This window comes from Lepisosteus oculatus, chromosome 15 (genome assembly GCF_040954835.1).
Source record: "Lepisosteus oculatus isolate fLepOcu1 chromosome 15, fLepOcu1.hap2, whole genome shotgun sequence".
Classification (NCBI taxonomy): Eukaryota; Metazoa; Chordata; class Actinopteri; order Semionotiformes; family Lepisosteidae; genus Lepisosteus; species Lepisosteus oculatus.
In genome coordinates, this window is record NC_090710.1 from 33,678,047 (window position 1) to 33,696,736 (window position 18,690).

At 37.0% G+C, this 18,690-nt stretch overlaps 1 protein-coding gene across 1 annotated transcript in view; it reads right to left on the minus strand.

Moving 5' to 3' along the window:
• klf12b (Kruppel like factor 12b) overlaps positions 1 to 18,690 on the minus strand; it is a 79,125-nt gene that overhangs the window by 15,760 nt on the left and 44,675 nt on the right. The window contains exon 4 of the mRNA XM_006639375.3: positions 9,386 to 9,521. Coding sequence (XP_006639438.1) covers positions 9,386 to 9,521 — 136 coding nt within the window. The remainder of the gene's footprint in view (positions 1 to 9,385; positions 9,522 to 18,690) is intronic.

An 18,690-nucleotide genomic window follows, 5' to 3' on the forward strand; every position in this document is an offset into this window, starting at 1 on the left:
CACTGACCGACATATTGTGCTCAATCTTTCTTAATACGGAAAGGAAATAAAAGTATTTTGCCTAATTTTATTCACTGTGAAACAAAGCTTTAAAACATTAATTGCATTGATGTTTGCTTTAAAATAAATAAATACACGATCAATATTAATAATGTAGAAGACAATTGAGTAATTATTAGGAATGAGGATTTCATCCAATGTATAACTGAGAGAACTATGCAATACAGATTTGTATGGTTGTGTCTCTGGCTGAAGTTTGTAAATGAAACTTCTGTTCCCAGGGGATATTTGTAAGTGGTCAACTGAAATGCTGCCAGAACTGAACAGGCCTGCAGCTGAAGAAAATTGCATCAGTGGGAAGGAGTGAAAAATGTCACCTATTCCACAAACTTTTCCCCTGCCAGTTTATTCCACTTGTTAAATGTACATTCCAGGGTCAGTATTCACAATAATGAGTCTGTGTGCTTCTATGTTGGGGTGGGGGGCTTGGGTGGGGGTGTGGCCATATTGGTATTTTTTGCACAGTGGTTTCACAACAAGCTTGTGCTTCCAACACAAATTTAAAAATAATATGCTAGAAGCATTTTTTTCATAATTTCATAATCTGCAGTGAGAGAGTTTTTACCAAGGACATTTCATGCTCTTACTTATATAGTTATATACCATACAATTAACATATAGAGGTAATTAAATTTAACATGCATTTTTATTGATATTAAGATCTCTCTATGGCACATTTTACTGCTGAGTACACATGCTTCAATTTCCATTGGCAGGAAATGTCTCCACTAGCTAGAGCTGAGATGATCGTTCCACATTTACATTATCTGTCAGAAATCTCACTTTCACAAATCCAGTATTTCTCCAAGACTAATTATCAATCAATAACAGGTATATTTTCTATTGCGTTTTACACTGTTCTTTTCTATACTGAAATTCTTATTTCCATATGTTCTTGTTTCCATATGTTTGGAAATGCACTAATAATCTTTTCTGCAGTTCTTCCCCTTGAAGTTTCTTTCTTACTTTCTCCGTGTTTGAGAGACAAGAAAATGAACTGACCATTGCTATCATGATTCATACCCCATTAACTGCAAAGACCATTGAAAATTCAATCTTTCAGGCTGATGGAAAGTCTTTAAATATCAAGTAATGAGTAAATAAACACAAACGAAGAAAGAATGTGTGATCTTGTAGTGTTGTAATGTGTGTGTTGTCATGGTGTAGTCATGTTGCAGTGTATATAGTGTGACTAACATCAGGATACTGAAAATAAAATTATGAGACAATGTAGCATCATGTTTCTTTCACTCTGTAGACATCTCCTTGATCTAGTTCTGTTGTGCCACGAAGACCAGATAGCATTTTTAACACAGTGGGTGGCATAACTAAAACGTAAGCATGCAACTGCTTGTGCACTGGAAACATTCATACACTTAGTATGTTGCAAACAACAAAAGTTTTCCAGATATTTTAAAAAAATTAACAGTACAGTGTTTGTGAAGGTAAGATCCTGAATACTTTCAAAGCATGGTCTCAAGAGGAATTTACCCTGTGATAACATTACAGCTCTATAAAAAATAACATGAATAATGGGAGCTGCCATATCCATGGCTATTTTAGTAAAGTCTTAGTGGAATTACTTGAAACAAAGCTTGTACCTAAACTGAAGTGGTCTAAATCAACCAGATGCATCTCTCCATTTACCCAGTTACAACAGAATCTCTGTTGTCTGTGCTGGATTTGGTAATCAAATCCTATTTGTTTCCATTCTGGCACCTGTTTGATGCAGCATATGAACGATTGGCATGTAATTGTTGATCCTGAACTGACAAAAATTGTTTAAAAATAATGTGGTGAATTGTAGTACTATACTGGGCATGCTGTTTTCTCAGCATTGGCCACTAGAGGGAACTACTTGACCTTATTTTCTCCAGAAGTACCAAAGTCTGTCAGACAACCAGAAAGAAGCATCCTTCAAGCTTTTCTGTGGGATAAACAGCAGGGACAAGCACAAAATAGATTTTGTACCATAGAATCAGGCAGTCAAAATGTCATTATTGACATTTTTCTATATTTTCTAGAGACATACAATCTAATGATATCCTTTGAAACATCTTGCAGGATCATTCTTCTGGAGAATTTTTTGGTGTTGATTTTCATTCTGTAAAACCATGTAAAAAAGAAGTCATATTTTTTCCACATTAAGCTGTTAATGTATCTGTCTTCTGTAATTTGTTGTTGTTTCACTTCTCCAAACATGAGAAATCCCCTTACATTCCATTCATAGAGATTTTACTGTTATCTCCAAGACGCTGGCGTTATCAACATTTCCTGTGTTTTTTTAAAAAAACCTCATTTCAAATCTCAGCATTGTCAAACAAAGAAAAATAGCCTGTTTCATTCTAGAAACCATGCCACACTGGATCCTCTTAAAAAGCAGTCCTGAACTGAAGTCTCACTCAACCTTAATAAATTGTCAATGCCACATAGCACACATTTCATGACCAAAAAGCATTGTCTTCTGCATATCTTTTTCCTAAACAAATGCTACATATTACACTAACATAGATAATAGAGTGAGAAAGTCTCAGTCCTTCAATTTATAAATGGTTGTGCCACAGTAATCATACTTAATCATTAAGAGATGAAGAACTAAACCAGAGGTGAGAGCCCAGGGTCTGCTCAGTTTAGAGCTCTGCCATCTTTAGTAACGGCTAGCGCATTTATTCTCAGGCCATGCTTGAGAGGATTACTGAATACCAGAACATTCAGCAGCAGTCCAACTCACTTGAGGCACAAGGACGTTCACAGAAAGAGCCACGTCAGCCCTCAAAGTCTACACAAAGTGAGTAGTGCTGCCCAAGAATTCTAAGTGAAAAGGAAGTTACAACTTGTTCTTTAAGGTTATGCTCGTTTGGCAACTGTTCTTTTTGATTTAAAAAAAAGGAAAAGGTGCAAAAAACACGAGTCAGTTTAAAGCTCAAATCTACCCAGCATATCGGTAAAATTACAGGCTAAGCCATGTTTTCTCCATGGCTCCAGAAGGAATACCCAGTCCTTGCAAACCCTTATTAACATGCTCAGAGCACAGCGACTGCAGCAGCTGAAATGGTCCCTGCCATGCGGAAGGGGAGGGGGCATGGAGATGGAGTCTGGCCAGACAGCCCCTCTGGTGAACTGTCTCATACACACGCAGCCCACTTCCTGCTGTTCTGCAGCTACAGGGATCACCTGTTGCTCTTGGCTGATTGCCACGCTGGGGCCTAGCGGAAATGACAGAATCTGTAAGAAATGAGGCTTCGCTTCCAGTCAGTCCTAGGAAAAGAGGAAACTTCACAGCAGAGGGAATGCACAGTAACTGAGTGCCTTTGCAGTGGACACAAAAATACCAGATTTGGTGAGGTGACTAGCATGCAGTCTTTGGTGAATTTCTGCCCTGGTCACACTATAGCCACAAGCTCATACATCTCCAATCATCCAATCATATGCTGCAGTACAGCTTGAGCTACCTGCCTTCAGAATCTCAGCTGGGGAAGTATATCACCAAAACAATTGATATGTGGGAGAGAGCATTTGCAGATTACGTAAAATTACTGGTTAACTGTAAATGTTAATATACTTCAAATTCAGTTGTTGCTTTAAAACTTTCAGTTATAGGATACCACTAACAGTGGTTTCAAATTCTATTTTGAACAGAGAATTACGAACAATATACTAATGAGTCCATAAGCCCATCGGTTATTTGTTATACAGACCTTATGCATGTTAATGTATTCTGTTATAAATTAATTACCTGATACCAAATCAAATAACTTTTGTAATTTTGACACCATATTTTAGGTATTGTCTTCTCTTCTTCGTGTTTAGTAGTCCTTGCTGTGAACCTGTACGTCTACATATTATGGAAGCCAGTCTCGTGTTTTTTTAAAAGATTTGCCTCACACATGTTCTCTGCACATAAGAAAATCTCTATACATTTCTGTTAAAAGAAGGTGGTGTTTCTTCGTCCCAACAAATAAAGGATTACAGGAAAAGGCACTGATGTGGCCTCCTGCTGTACTTGTCTCATTATAGTATAATAGGCACCATATTGTTCCTCAGAAAACAACACTGTTGCCATGCAGATTTGGAATAGCTGTTTTAATAAAGTCCTCTTATAAAAGTTGTGAATTTGTAGTGCAGTTCCAACAAACAAAAACATAGTACTACACAATTGTTAGAAAGGGTTTTTAGCTGTTAATTAATATTCACATGAATATTGAAGTATCCAAACTTTATCAATAAGCACAAGTAATAATTAATTAGTTAAATTTGAACTAATCTTATTTTATGGGACAGCGTTTAAAAAAGATTTTGATGTCTTTTCATAAATAAAAATAAAAGTGCAGAAATTATTTCATAGAATATCATTGAACATGCTGACACATTATCTATAAATATGGTTGAGCATGTTTTGCTAAAGCAGGCCCATACAAAAACTTTCCATAGCCACTGGCTTGAAACCCTCTTCACCCTGGAAGGCACTGTGCTCTTTCCTGAGTTTGCAAAGAGCGAATCTGATTTCAGGGAAAGTGCATCTGAGGGTGTTTCAGCTGGAAACCCCACAGATATGTGCCTTCTAAACTCATTTTGACGTAGATTGCACAAGTTTGTCATAGCTCATCACCAGTCTGGCAGACTTGAGGTCACCTCAGCATGGGAAGCATGTTATTAACAGTACTGCAGTTAGTGCTGTTTATATGGAACTTTTAATTGCTGGGATCCATGGTACCAGTAGAGGAATGGTCGAGGCTTGGCAAGGCACAGCTGCTTCGGGGTTCCATTGCCACTGCCTGGCCATACTGAAGGGGCTTAGAGCAGATTGAGGGTGGATGAGGGGGGATTGTTCAGGTGGAGAGTGGTTTCTTCCTTAATTGTGTTTTGTATTGTGTTGTATTTTTGAGAAAATAAAACTTTTGTTCACAAAACAATTTGTTCACAGTACTGGATTTAAAACTATCTCAACTAAGAAGAAGCTACAGCAGACCTCCCAAAAACATGTTAAAATCTTTTTAACTTTATTATTTAATTTAACACCTTAAGTACATCTATCTGAACCATTTCATTGTTTTTTATTAGCCAAAATAGGTTTGTCACATTCAGGTAAGTTCTCTTCATCTAAAAATATAATTCAACAAATATTTTAAGCTGTTAGCCATAGTATTCAAATGGAGTTTTAAACAGTGTTGCAGGCAGTTTTCTTGCACACTCTTATAAAAACATTAATTGAAAGACCTGTTGTTTTCTAATAGTGACATGAGGTATGCCCATACTACCAGAAACACATAAAACACATACTGTACAGTGATGACTCTGTGTAAGGATCTGCACCTCTGGCTGGAAGGTTGCCAGTTTATATCCCACAACCCTTGAGCAAGGCCCTTAACCCCAACTGATCTAGGGGCGCTGTATAAATGTCTGACCCTGCGCTCTGACCCCAAGCTTCTCTCCCTGTCTGTGTGTCTCATGGAGAGCAAGTTGGGGTATGTGAAAAAGACAAATTCTTAATATAAGAAACTGTATATGGCCAGTAAAGTGATCTTATACATACAGTCACTAAAGTGTTTTGGGATAACTATTTATTTTTTGAAGGACTGAGAGAATGAACTAGAAGCTACAGTGCTGAAACAAATTTGTACTGAACATACAGTACATATACCACTAAACTCAAAGAACTCAAAGAAGAAAAAAGCAAAAAAGAGGAAGAGGCCTAGTCAAAGTGACTGATAGACTGATGGATATGCACAGTCAAGCAGATATACAGATATTGTGTTTATAAATAAATGGATGAGCTTATAAATGGACAGACAATGGCAGTTACCTTTCACTCTTCAGGCATTCTTGCACAGCCAGGCCAATCTACTGTATGAACTTACTCCCCCTTCCTCCACCTGTTCACTTCAGTGGGCTGGAGCCCCAGGGGGCCACAAAGACACCAGCAGGGATCTCTCTAACAATAGTCCTGCCAGTTCTCCTTGGAGCTCATGAATATGGTAATGTGCCGCAGAACTGCTGGCTTCAGACATGATATTTCAGGAATAACTTTACTTATTAACAAGCTTACCTGGTAAACAACTAGAGTCTCAGAACTTTGAGAGTACCATGTTTTATAATTTCACCAGGCTTCGGTTGTGTTATCTATGATACAAAACTGAAAAGTGAATCAGTATGAATCTACTTCGAACCTTGAACAAAAAAGTCTTGCTCCAATCTACTGAAGCCATACAGTACAGCTTTCATAAAGGTTGTTTTATGACTTTTGGAAACAATGTTCTATTGCATGTAATATTTGTTATGTTTCATTCAAAAGGAAATGTATTGCAATTCATCATCAAATGTCTCCAAACCTAATAAACTAGTGAAATATCTAATGTACTAAAATTCTCTCATTTCTTTTTGTGTGACTTAGTAACAACAAAACAAAAAGCACTGTGATAAACATAATATTTAATATCATAGGAGACATAGAGCTTTATAAGAGTAAATAAACCAAACACATCTGCTTTTTGGCAGACATTTTTTTCAGTAAGCGAGAAAGAAAAAGTAAAAACAGCTTGTGAAACATATGACTGAGTCTTTATTATAATACCCCCAACTACTGAATTAATAATAGATGTTCTCCTCAAGCCACTAAAATCAAAATACATCTAATCTATAAAATAACAGACTGCAATTTTGATGTTTACTACAGAAGGTATCTGTTTACACCTTTCTCACTTTACAACAAATAGATGTACTGTACATGTTAAGAAAATATTTTTTTTCACATAAAATACAATAATTACAGCCCTTAAGCCCTTTCATGAGTTATACATGCCATTAGGCCAGGCTAATGAGTGAGACGTACATTACTTAGTTAAAATAATGTGATACACCTTAGATCTCAGGGGTCACTAAATTGCTAACTGGGAACTCCAAATCAAGTCTGCACTGAGAAAAAAAAACACTACGGTTTCAAGGTATCTGTGAATGTTTTGAATCTATTATTTATTTTAAAACAAACGTGAGTATTTATAATATAGTTTATCACTGTTATTAAATTTATTACTTTGGTTACATAATTCTCTGTGTGACTCTTGTTTCTTTTTCAGGTAGTTATTTGTCATTCTAGCTATTAAAATCTGCTTTTTAATCCAGTCTCTGCAGCAGACACACTAGCCTGCTCAATTTAATTCACTTCCAAACTCACTCTGGCACTGACTCCCTGTCCAGGAATACCAGACCTGGCCTGATCCTGCTACACAGCTGTTTATTTGTTGTAGCTTCTCATTCCCATGTCTTGTGCAAAAAGCACCCCTCAGAGTAGAGGAAGAAGAGGAGCCCATCTTGTCCTCCTTAATGACTGGGACACCCTGCCAGGATGATGGATGAACAGGCCAGGGCAAGTAACGAAGAACAGGGTGACACAGCTAATGAGAAGCACTGTGAACAGAAAATTTTTTTCACTACTATGCTCCCTTGCATCAGCTGTGAGAAGTCTATGAAAACCACACTGGCCCTTCCATTCATTTATAAGTCTTTATTTCAACAAATCCTTTTTCAGCTAACTAATCTTCAGCATCAGGATCAATTAAGTAATTAAAGAGCTGGATGGATCGAAATCCTGTGATGACATGCAATGGAAGACTCAAGGTTGCATAACCTTGAGGTATTTAATGTCTGAACATTGAACGGCACAGTACAATAGCCTAGTTTGTACAACACAAGATGAGAATGTGTAATACTCCAATTCTAAGTATAGGACAGATGTGAAGATTTAATTTATTTTCTAACAATCTATGTGTTGATGACCATTTACAGGTAAAGTACTGTTTGAAACTTGGGAACAACTAAAATAAAATCTAAATAAAATAAAGTTGAAGTGTCAGTGCGCATTACCTCTTAAAACTTGTATTCACTTGATGAATTGTGATGGATACTATTCATATTTGTCTTCTGTTTTTTTTTTAAAGCATAGTTGAAGGAATATTTAAAATAGGTTAAGTGACTGGGAAACCAAGAGTTATCCTGGCTATTTTGCATGAGTCAACCACAGTCAATTTTCCTTGGCCTGTAGGAACCCCCAGGCCCATAAAGGACCATAGTCTGTGGTAGAAGCTTGGCGTTAAACCAGTGACCTTCCAGTTGCATGTCTCCTCTTAGGTACTGTCTTTTACCCACATTGTCACTCTGACAGGGTACCCACAGGATTCAGCATTTTGCTTTCACATACTGCACAATTGCCATGAAATGTAGAAGTATTAGTTCTTATACAGTATTATACAGTATTAGATCAATTCACTTCTCCTCCCAAAAAATAGTTTACTTTTTCAAATACGTCTACACTCTTATAGAAAATACAAAGTGAAATCCAAGCATCTACAGACCTCTTTAAAAGCCCTCTGATATGTGATAGTAACTGTTCTACACAAAATACAGCACCTGGTAAGGATGTCATAAGATGAATGATGAATAAGAACAAAGCAGCTTGAAGGGAAAGGTCGTGGCTTTGATTAAGTCGATGGATCTGGTGAATAGTCATTTTTATCTGATTCTACTAGGTTACATCAGATAAGCAAAGACGTGTTAGAGAAATAATTCATGCCAGTCTATCCAAATTCTAGTAAAGCTATTTACTGTAAAGCGAAAAGTTCACCAGAGCTCCAGAGGGTTCAGAGCTACAGTACAGGTTGTATTAAAGGGGCACTGCAGAGCTATTTTTCTATTTTGGGGATAGAAAGATTGATGACTGCATTTAAAAAGACAATGAAAGTAAAATGTATACAGAAATGTGTAAAACCTCCAATTTAGATAATAAAATATACAAAATTTCTAGGCATGTGCAAAGTCATATTCTGCAATCCAGAATGAGGCAACTATACTTCCGCTGAGGTGAAGTGGTCATATGACATTGTAAACAAACAGGCTTGTGATTACATCTCTTTTAATCCAAAAGAAATATCTAGACTTCTTTTTTTGGACGGTTTTGCCAACAAATACTTGTTAAATCTAATACTTATTAACATGCAGATCAAGTAGTAACATTTCTGTGGTAAAATGTGTGCTCTTATTCGCTTATACATCTAATTACGTGGGTCTCTCGCCAATGGTGAGCAGTTGGCGACCACATATGAATAATATACAGTATTATATATGACAATATATGAAGATATCACTCCTTTTATCACTCATACTTTTAAATGATCAACTGTATTATACAATAAAAGATCAAGCACTTCCATAAAAACAAATATTCTGTTTACATCCCGTTTTGACATGTGCTAACCCTAAGATGGGTATAACAGGTGAAAAACGTGGAGCAGACAGTGTTGTTTATACACAGTATACATAAATCGATACTCACTCCTGCACTGCTCTTGCTATAGAAAGTGCTGTGGATCCAGTTTCATTAACACTGTCCAAGGTCACATTTGGCAGGTCATCATCTTCACTGTCACTTTTGATTTGTCTTGGAGACAAGCCGTTAGGGTCTGTTTGTGCTGTGATAAAAGAGACAGAATGAGGAGAAATTAGTACAATAACGTTAGAGGTACACTTCAGAGAAGTAATGAGTCAGATAATCAGGACAAAGAGGTAACACGTGTGTAAATTATTTCTATACTAGCTTTTCACTAATTTTAGACAAAAATACTGCTTCAGCAATGAGTGGATTTGATTGAAGCACGATATGAATATGTCTACACTATCAGAGGAAGACGCTATCAATCACAGACTGCTTTGAATCAAGCTACAGAGGGAAAAATGGAATGATTCAGAAGATGTGAAGATATACAGACAGGCAGTAAAAAATGCAATGAATGCTATTGGTTCCAATGCTCATCTGCGGTATTATAATACCCCTAAAAATAATTTAATATTATTATATAGGATTAACTATCTGGTTGTTGTTGTTGTTGTTGTTAAAAAATCCCTTGTAAGTTTTTCCTGGAATCATGAAAAATATAAATGTAGCACAAAAATCAAACTCATTGTTTGTGTTTCAATATGCATATGAGTGGTTTAGGATTTAATCATTTCACTTATTGACACATGATATGTTAACATTGTTCACCACATAGATGGGTCTGATAATTCCCAGTGAGCTCTGTCAAGTTTAATCAACATTACTCACAAGTAGCTGAGTTATGCACAAGGAGGTGTTTACTTAAATATTGCTAACTGACAGGTTGGACTGTGTGAAAGTCCACATCATTCCCTGAAACAAAGACCGTCTACACATACATCTTTAGAGCGCTCCACAAAGTATAAGGCTTTCACGTGTCCTGTCCTGATTTAGCTAAAGTAAATCCTGTGTGATTCTTTTTCAGTTTTCCAAAACTGATTCTCTGTAATTTCCAGACCCTGAGTCAACAGCAGACTCTCTGTGGACGCTGGCTTGCAGGAGGCCCCCAGGCCTCTCTGTCAGGGCCTGTCAGTTCCTCCTCATTATCAGCTGGGGGTGGTGTGTCCTTAGGGTCTGGCACAATACCGCCAGATTTCCTGGAGTCAGGCCCACTTCACTTCTATCAAGGACTACCCCCACCCAAAGCACAAAACAACAATGGATCACTGTAGACTGTACAGACCTTTTCTTTTACAAGTGGATATCGGGAATAATAACTAGATGAATTTACATGTCAGACACAGACTGGGTGTCCTATATTGTGGAAACATTCAATACCTTCTCTAACGAAGATCTATAATCTGCTGAAAAACACACCTACTACGCTACTTAAAATGCATTAGTGCCTTTACACAAAGTCTGTCCATTACATCCATGTGAAGGAGATGCATCTGAGTACTACTTGATAGTACTTTGAGAAAAGTGTAAGGTATCAAAACATGTTCTGTAAAAATAGAAGCACACATTTTACAAGGTCTGCAAGGTTATCTTTAAACTGTCGAAAATCTAACTCTTGAACATTTAAATTCAAAATTCCTATAGCTTTTTTTTCCTCTAAAAGACACAAACATCTCAGACACTCAAAAATTCATAAGCAAGTTAAATCATTGTTTTCCTAAAATGGAAGATACATTTCTGATGTTGGAGAACATGACATGAATGGAAGAAAATATCAGTATTGCATTATAGAGCAGTTGCAACATTTTATTTAGTCACTTTGAAAATCGTGTGCCTTCTGCTTTCACAAATGGTATTCAGTACACTTTAAAGTGCATCACTTTGAGAATTTCTGTTTCCGACTTCCAGAAATTCCTTTTGTTTATTAAGTGAATTCTGGAATTGACATTTTGTTAGGTATGTCTTTGATATTGTCTAACATTACACATATCTTTTTCAGGTGGGTAGCTGCATCAGCATGCGTAGTTTGCAAAGGAACAAGTAATACTGTAGGTTTATTCCATGCTGAAAAGAGAAGAAAGAAAACACAACGGGTCGGCCATTCTTCAGGTGTCAGATATCATTTCCAGGTTGGTCTTATTTTTCACTGTTAAAAGTCCTGTTAAATTGAAATCAACATTCCTAAAGATAAGGAAACTGTCCAGCTTGCCCACAACTTTTCTGTCATCATGGAAACATGCACCTTTTTGAATGAAAGTTTTGGCAAATGATCAATCTGCCAGGTACTGTGTGTCTTTTCTTGGCGCTTGGTGTTGTATCACAATACACCAGGCCTGCTCATTTTAATATGGCAGAGTACTCCACTTCCACAACTCAAATTAAATATTTTTTTTGACCCAAAGTTTAAGCCAATTGGATCTAATGAGAACATTAAAACGATCAGTTCTTTGCTGGGCAATGAGTGCTCATTTGCAAAACGAAAGGCTTATAGTATTAAGCTCGCTTGACATCTACTTTTTCTAAAATTCAATCCGAATAACTCAAAGGTGGACATAAATATGGATTGGTCGGATCCACCAATGTTTTAATTTAAGAAATTACTCATTATTATGCATTATACACTGTATGTAACCACACTGGAATCAACATATTTCTATATAACATATTTCTACATATTTCATTTATAATCTTGCTCTCTGGCTGTACACACTCGAGAGAGAATGAGACACACAGACCCATCTCAAGATCTATTAGTAATGTGACATCTTGCAAGCTGCACAGCAGCCCTACTTACTCTGGGAACCAAACACCTGATGGTCATCATTCCAGCCAAGTTCTTTAAACTAATTGAATCCTTAACTGAATGAACAAGCATTTTTCTTAGTTCCTCTATCTTTAATTAAACTAAAAACTGTTCAAGCAATTTTTTTAGAGGTAGAAAGTCTTGAGTTACTTCTAAAGCAAACCAGAAAAAGGCAACCTTTAAGATGAAGTAAAAACAATTGAAGAGATCATATTAATCCTGTTATTTGGCCACTTAAGGGTTCAGTTATGAAAGTGAGAGCTCAGTTGGAGTGTGAGTCTCCAAGACCATAGCAAGGAACCTGTAGAGCTGGGGCTGAATGGAGAAGCAGCACATCAGTTTGAGGCAGCAAGCCTGTGGGCAATGGCCATGAGTCGCTATGCTGCTGAAAGCCAAGAGGAGCTTGACTTACTGATCCCATTCTACTCCTGAGGCAAAGAAGGACTCCCAACCAAATCACCTATTGACATGAAACCCAGACCCTGCGACACCTGAGCTCTGTAGTCCAGCATACAGTACATGTCATGTGAATGCCTTTACTGATTAAGACACTCAGAAAACATCTTTAAACATTTGCACAAGGAAGATGTGTGTAGGAGCATGTAGAAAACTTGTAGAAAAAGTGGAAGGCCTGTTTAATAATTTTGTTTTGCAATTTAATGCTTGTTTCTTCAGGCACTACAAAGATGTGAAAAAAAATAAAAACTATGATAATTATTAAAATAAGCAATCATTATTTATTCTAAAATATCTAGCATTATGGTCCTCTGATCTATGCAGAGTCTGATTAATAGATATCAAGGAAAATATAACTGGATCATCATTTATATAATATTTAGCCTTGAACTTTATCAAATTTACTAGAAATGTGCTGTACATGCATTTACTAATAGGAATCTGAATAATAGTTTCAGACTTTGTAATTCTGCAGTGAATATTTTATTGTTCTACAACAGCAAAAAAACCTTTTATGCCCAGACAGACTTAGATATGTATATCTTAAGATCAAGGCTAATGATGGATTTGACATTTCATTTATTGTGTCACCCTGTACAAATCCAGTGAGATTAATCAAAAACAATTGATAGTTTTCATTTGTAATGAAGAATTAGCACCTTACAAAGTTGACAAACAAGATAGGATCTCCTGGAATTTGATTATTTACTTGTCAATTACTGTTGTGTTTTCATAAAGATGCTATAAACAATCCTCAAGCATTTCAGTATTGGAAAACAACACTGCTGTGACCCCTCTACTCAGTTCATAAGCTTTGTTTATTTAACGTCATTTTAGCAACCTAATTCATTAATACTCTGTGCTGTGTGTTTAGGGAAATGTCAGCTCTGATTGGGCAGACTGAAAAGGAAGTGTTTTGAAGTTACATGATGACCTGTCGTGCCACTGACATTCAACTGCAAACCAGTTCAAGTGTTCTGTGCAGTTTATGACAAGGTCTCTTATGAAAGATTAATCTGACGCATAACAAAAAAAAAATTCTGGCTATTCCCTACCAATGAGATCCCTAGATAATGCTTAAGCAGTAGCTGAAATACTGGACAAAGAAATAAATACAAGGTAAAATATCATTAATAAAATATTATTCCTGACAGGCAAATCCACAGCACAGAAAATATTAAATTAAGAAATCTAGATATACTATAAATATTATGTTTTCCAATGGGACTATACTGTATGTAACCTGCATATAATTTAACCACATACTGTAACAAATAATTATATAATTACAGGACACTAAAAACACTAGGAAAGAAATCTAAACTCACATTAACTTTCTAGAAAACTGTACATAATGCAAAATGAAATAATTATGTTTAAACAATTACAAAAAACTACTCTAAAACATCTCCTGTTATGAATGCCATACACAAAGCTGTTCCTGTCACCAGTTTGAACTGACAATGCACGCGCAATAGATGTACAGTAACTCATTCCATACTACCGAGGAACAAAGGATTTCAACCCAACCGCGCAATCAGAAAAGAAAGCAAGATTGTGCTATTAAAACCTTATGATTTCATTTTCCTGTTGTTTTAAATCTACACTCGTTTCCATGGAAACCTGGCCAGAGTCAGAGATAAAGGGACAAAGACAACCTGCCGGAATCAGAATGCCAGTCAGCAGCTTTTCACCACGGAACGGCAGAGGCATGTGTGACATCTGACAGCATCGTAGAAGTTCAACAAATGCCCAGGAGAGATATTTTAGGAATACACCTCTTCCCTGCTTTACATCAAAGAATATGCACTATTACCGACACCACTATCAGGTTTCTAAGAATTATGACTGCACACCTCAAGTAATATATAGTGGGTGCAGTTGTGCCAATGCATGCTGATATGGTAAACTGACTTCATATCACTGAATGAAAATGAACATTTACTTCACTGAAATCTAAGACACTAAAGACATTAAACTGCTTATATTTTAAATATAATTGTAGAATGTACCCAGTATGTATAGTGCCGCAGTTCTTTAGAAAGCTTTAAACAGTGAGGGTTTCATGACAGAAGGAGAGATATACATTAGGTCTATTTAACGATATAGTTGATACTTATGGTTATTGCGAAAGCTTAATACTAGTTTTAATAATACTAGATTAATATTCTAGAATAATGAATTATTTTTCTCCGAATTCAATTCTTTGTTAGCAAAGTAAAGAAAATAAGGAAATGACCTAGCGAACTACTGTACATGATAAATTAGACGTGTGCAGTTCTGCATTACCGATAAATACCTCAGTAAATCAACCATGTTTTTTTCCAAACTGAAAATATAGCGCGTCTTCCGTGTACACTTAGCGATTTGAGCGTGTCTTGCTCAATGAATGTAAAATGCGTGGGCCGAGTATAACACACTTGGTACGTGACGTCAGAATAAGGCGCACAGTGATGGGAGGTTGCAACACTGTCACATTGCTGCTGCAATGGTTGAAGAATTGGGAATACATTTGCAGCTTTGAGTGAAGAGGGGTGTTAACCTGGCTTCTTGAGCCCGCTATCATTCAGTGCTTACCTGCAAGGCGAACTGATTATTGCAACTGCTTTTGTTTTGCACTGCAAACAAGCTATTCTCACATCTTCTTAAAAACGTTTTAAAATGGTGTAAAGGTGTATATTTATATCACAAAGTCTTCATGACTTCTTTGCATTAGCATGATGAAAAACAGGTAGTAATGTTGTGTTGTTCATGGAAGTTACTTTGACCTTGATTTTTGTTAAGAGGTTGAATTTAAAAGGCTGCAGAGAATGAACTGCAGATTCTCTTCTTACTATTTTTTTGCTAATTTTACTATTTTTTTTATATAAAACGATGAATTAAAGGTACATTTCAGCACATCTGTAGTGAAAATCATGAACATAAATATTTCTTTAAGTTGATATGCTGCAATTCATTATGCACCGTATGATACAACTGTGATATAACTGCAACTGCTGGTCAATCTTGAAGAGAAACTTTTTCTAGGGTCTCTGCAGACAAACGTATACATTTGTCAGATCTGAAGTCATACAAAAGACAGCATGATGCCGCATGGTGATGTCTCCACTTTAGTAGCAACTTAGAAGAAGTATCTTTATGGAAAAATCGATTTAATATAATACCTAATTTCTATTTTTGGCCATGGGAAAAGGCAATTAAAATAGGGTATAAAAAGCCCAAGTCACTCTTTTACAGGAGTTTCTTGGACAATAAAAACAATGCAGTGTGCCTGTGTTTTGCTAACATCACGTATAGTTGATTCTGCTTTCCTCATTATGCTGTCACTTCAGCCTGGGTGGAGTGGATGTATCTCTGTACCTAATATGTTGCAGTACCACCCATCTTCAGTGTTGGTTACACCCAATTACATAAACCACTCTTTTTTCTTTTTTTTTCAATTCTATGGCAGACAACCAGCAGTTTAAAAGCAATTCTCCAAGGATCACTCTTGCAGTCTACAAGACTGGGAGAGACAGATATCCCAGATAAACAGCAACTGTCAAACAGACTGTTTCCTTGTGCAGTGGGTTTCAGGCTCAAAGAGATTTGAAAGCACACCCAGCAACGTTTACAGTGGTTTTGAGACAGAGCAGTAAAACCACACCCTCTGGGAAAGCAGTTCCAAAACGGCAGTTCACTAGACGGGTAGCTAGGTCTAAGAGAAAGAAATAGAGAGTAATAAAAAACAGACAGGATGTATGTTTCTAATTAAAATAACAGTGTGGCCCCAACTGGCCTACATTACCTGAACCTGAGGCAAGCCAGAGAAAAATCTCACACTTGAGACACTCTTTTCATCTCACAGATCTCCTTTCATGCCACTGTGAACAATTCTCCACCTTAGGCTGTTTCTCTGCATACTGTATCTGGTAGAGCTGTGACACCACAGAAGCACTGTCAAGGAGGTTTAAGTACTTCATCCCACTTTTCCAAGTTTGACATAGAGAAGTATAAGCTTCCACACACAATGGAGCTGTCTTAACACTGAACAAATTATTTTCCATGTCTCTCAGTAAGAGCAGTATATAACAGAGTATATAAGGAGTGCAGAAGAGAAGTCATTTAATACAAAACCACATACAATGTGTGACTGTGTTGTGTAAGCCCATAGAATGGATGATGTTAGGAATAGTAGGGTGGTTCAGTCTGTTTTCCATACCAACCCTGGTACTGGAACCCACATACTGTACCTTCTGGTGTTTCTTCAAACTGAGACCTCAGTTACACAACTAACCCCTTAATTGACCTAATAATATGATTAATGTGAGTTCTTTCATTGCTGTCAGAAACATGTTAGAAGTTACCTTTTATCTGTTCCGACTCCTAAGTAATTTAGATCTTCAACTTTTGAGTACCAAACAAAGCTTGCAAAGGTTACAATTCCAGGAGTTTGTTACTTCAATTAAGGGTTTAGTAAAGTTAAGAATTAACCTAAAACAAAATCTGTCAAGTGTGTCACAAAATAGAGTGAAAAAGGAATAATAGTAAATTATTACTGGAACAAATAATAGAAATGCATTGTTTGCCAATATTTAAGCCACTAACTTGTTTTGTTTATAAACTGCCTTTACTTTTTGACACGTCCTTTTGTGTATGTCTGAGTTCACATCCGTCTGTTTTTAATTACATGAACATGAGTGGCTACAGTATGTAACCCGGAGTTGCCAATTCACAGCTATAATATTCAGGGTTCATTCACAGTAATTCCAAATACACATTAATTTCTACTTTGCAATGTATTTATAGGGCAGTTTTATTCAAAGCTGTATTATTTTTGTTTGGCAGTCCTTTACAATTAGCTGATGTCCAAACATCAATTTCTTGTTATTGTTTTCTCTTGTTACAGTATAATGCACAAATTTCTGGAAGAGGTTGTCAACGTTACATATACATTATCTTGTTTTGCAGGACATAAAGTCCTTAAAGCATGAATCCATAGCATAAGGATGACTACAATGCTTAAATCATTATGCTAGGGGCAAATGAATGTGCAAGATAGAACAGTTGTTTTACTGTTCAAATCATTCTGAAGTTAAATTTTCTTTAATGTTACATATCAGTTTGACAGTCCCTAAAATCATAATTCACACTTATGCTCACTTTGTTAATGATAGACATGACCTGACAGTTTTTTTAATTATAGGTATAGTTAGAAACATGTTTTAAGGACAATTTCGTCTTAAGCGTACACCTGTGAAAATTTAATTATCAACTTACAACCATACATCTTATACTCTGAAAGCAGAGTAAAGAAATGTAGAAGAATGTTAATGTCACAAAAGCGTTCTTTCCGGGCTCTATGCAGACGACACAATCTGGGGTTGAGTGAGGAAACACTGGGAAAAAGTCATGCAGGATACGGGAATAAAGACAGGGGGGCGTGTCCTTGGAGTGCTGGTGGTCGAGGGAGGTGTGGCCGAGGTAAACGATCCAGGGATGAGACAAATGGGAAATCCAAAAAACAGGGCAAAAGTCCAAAACCCGGCAGTCCATCTGGGACAGACGATTTGAAAATGGGAACCGGGTCGGAACCAGCAGGGGGCACGGGAACGGGAACAAGAAACAGAAACTAAAACCATAACGGAGCCAGGCGCATCCAGGTCCCGGGCTCGCATGATGCAGAAACCAATGCAGAGCCCAGATGAGCGCCTGCGTCTGGCTTTTAAGGGGGAACTGAAAAGGGGCTGGAACAAGGAACAGGTGCGAGGAATGAGGCAAACAAGGAAGGGCTGGAGCGACCTTAAGAGGAGGGGTTTGCGATCGTGACAGTTAAGGCTTGTGATGGCTGCCAGGCGTGCACTGTGCTGTGGTTTTTGGAGCACAAGATATTCATTGGTCATGGATTGGCCAGATTAAGTTAATTTATTGAAAAAATAAAACTCCATACTGCAGTACTCCACTTTACTGAGAATGGAGTTGGAAAAAAAAGATAAGAGATAAGATCACTTTATTAGCCATGTACAATTTCTTTCAATTGGATTTTGTCTTTTCGCACACCCCAGCTTTCTCTTCATGAGACACACAGATGGGAAGGAAGAAGCCTGGGGTCAGAGTGCAGGGTCAGCCA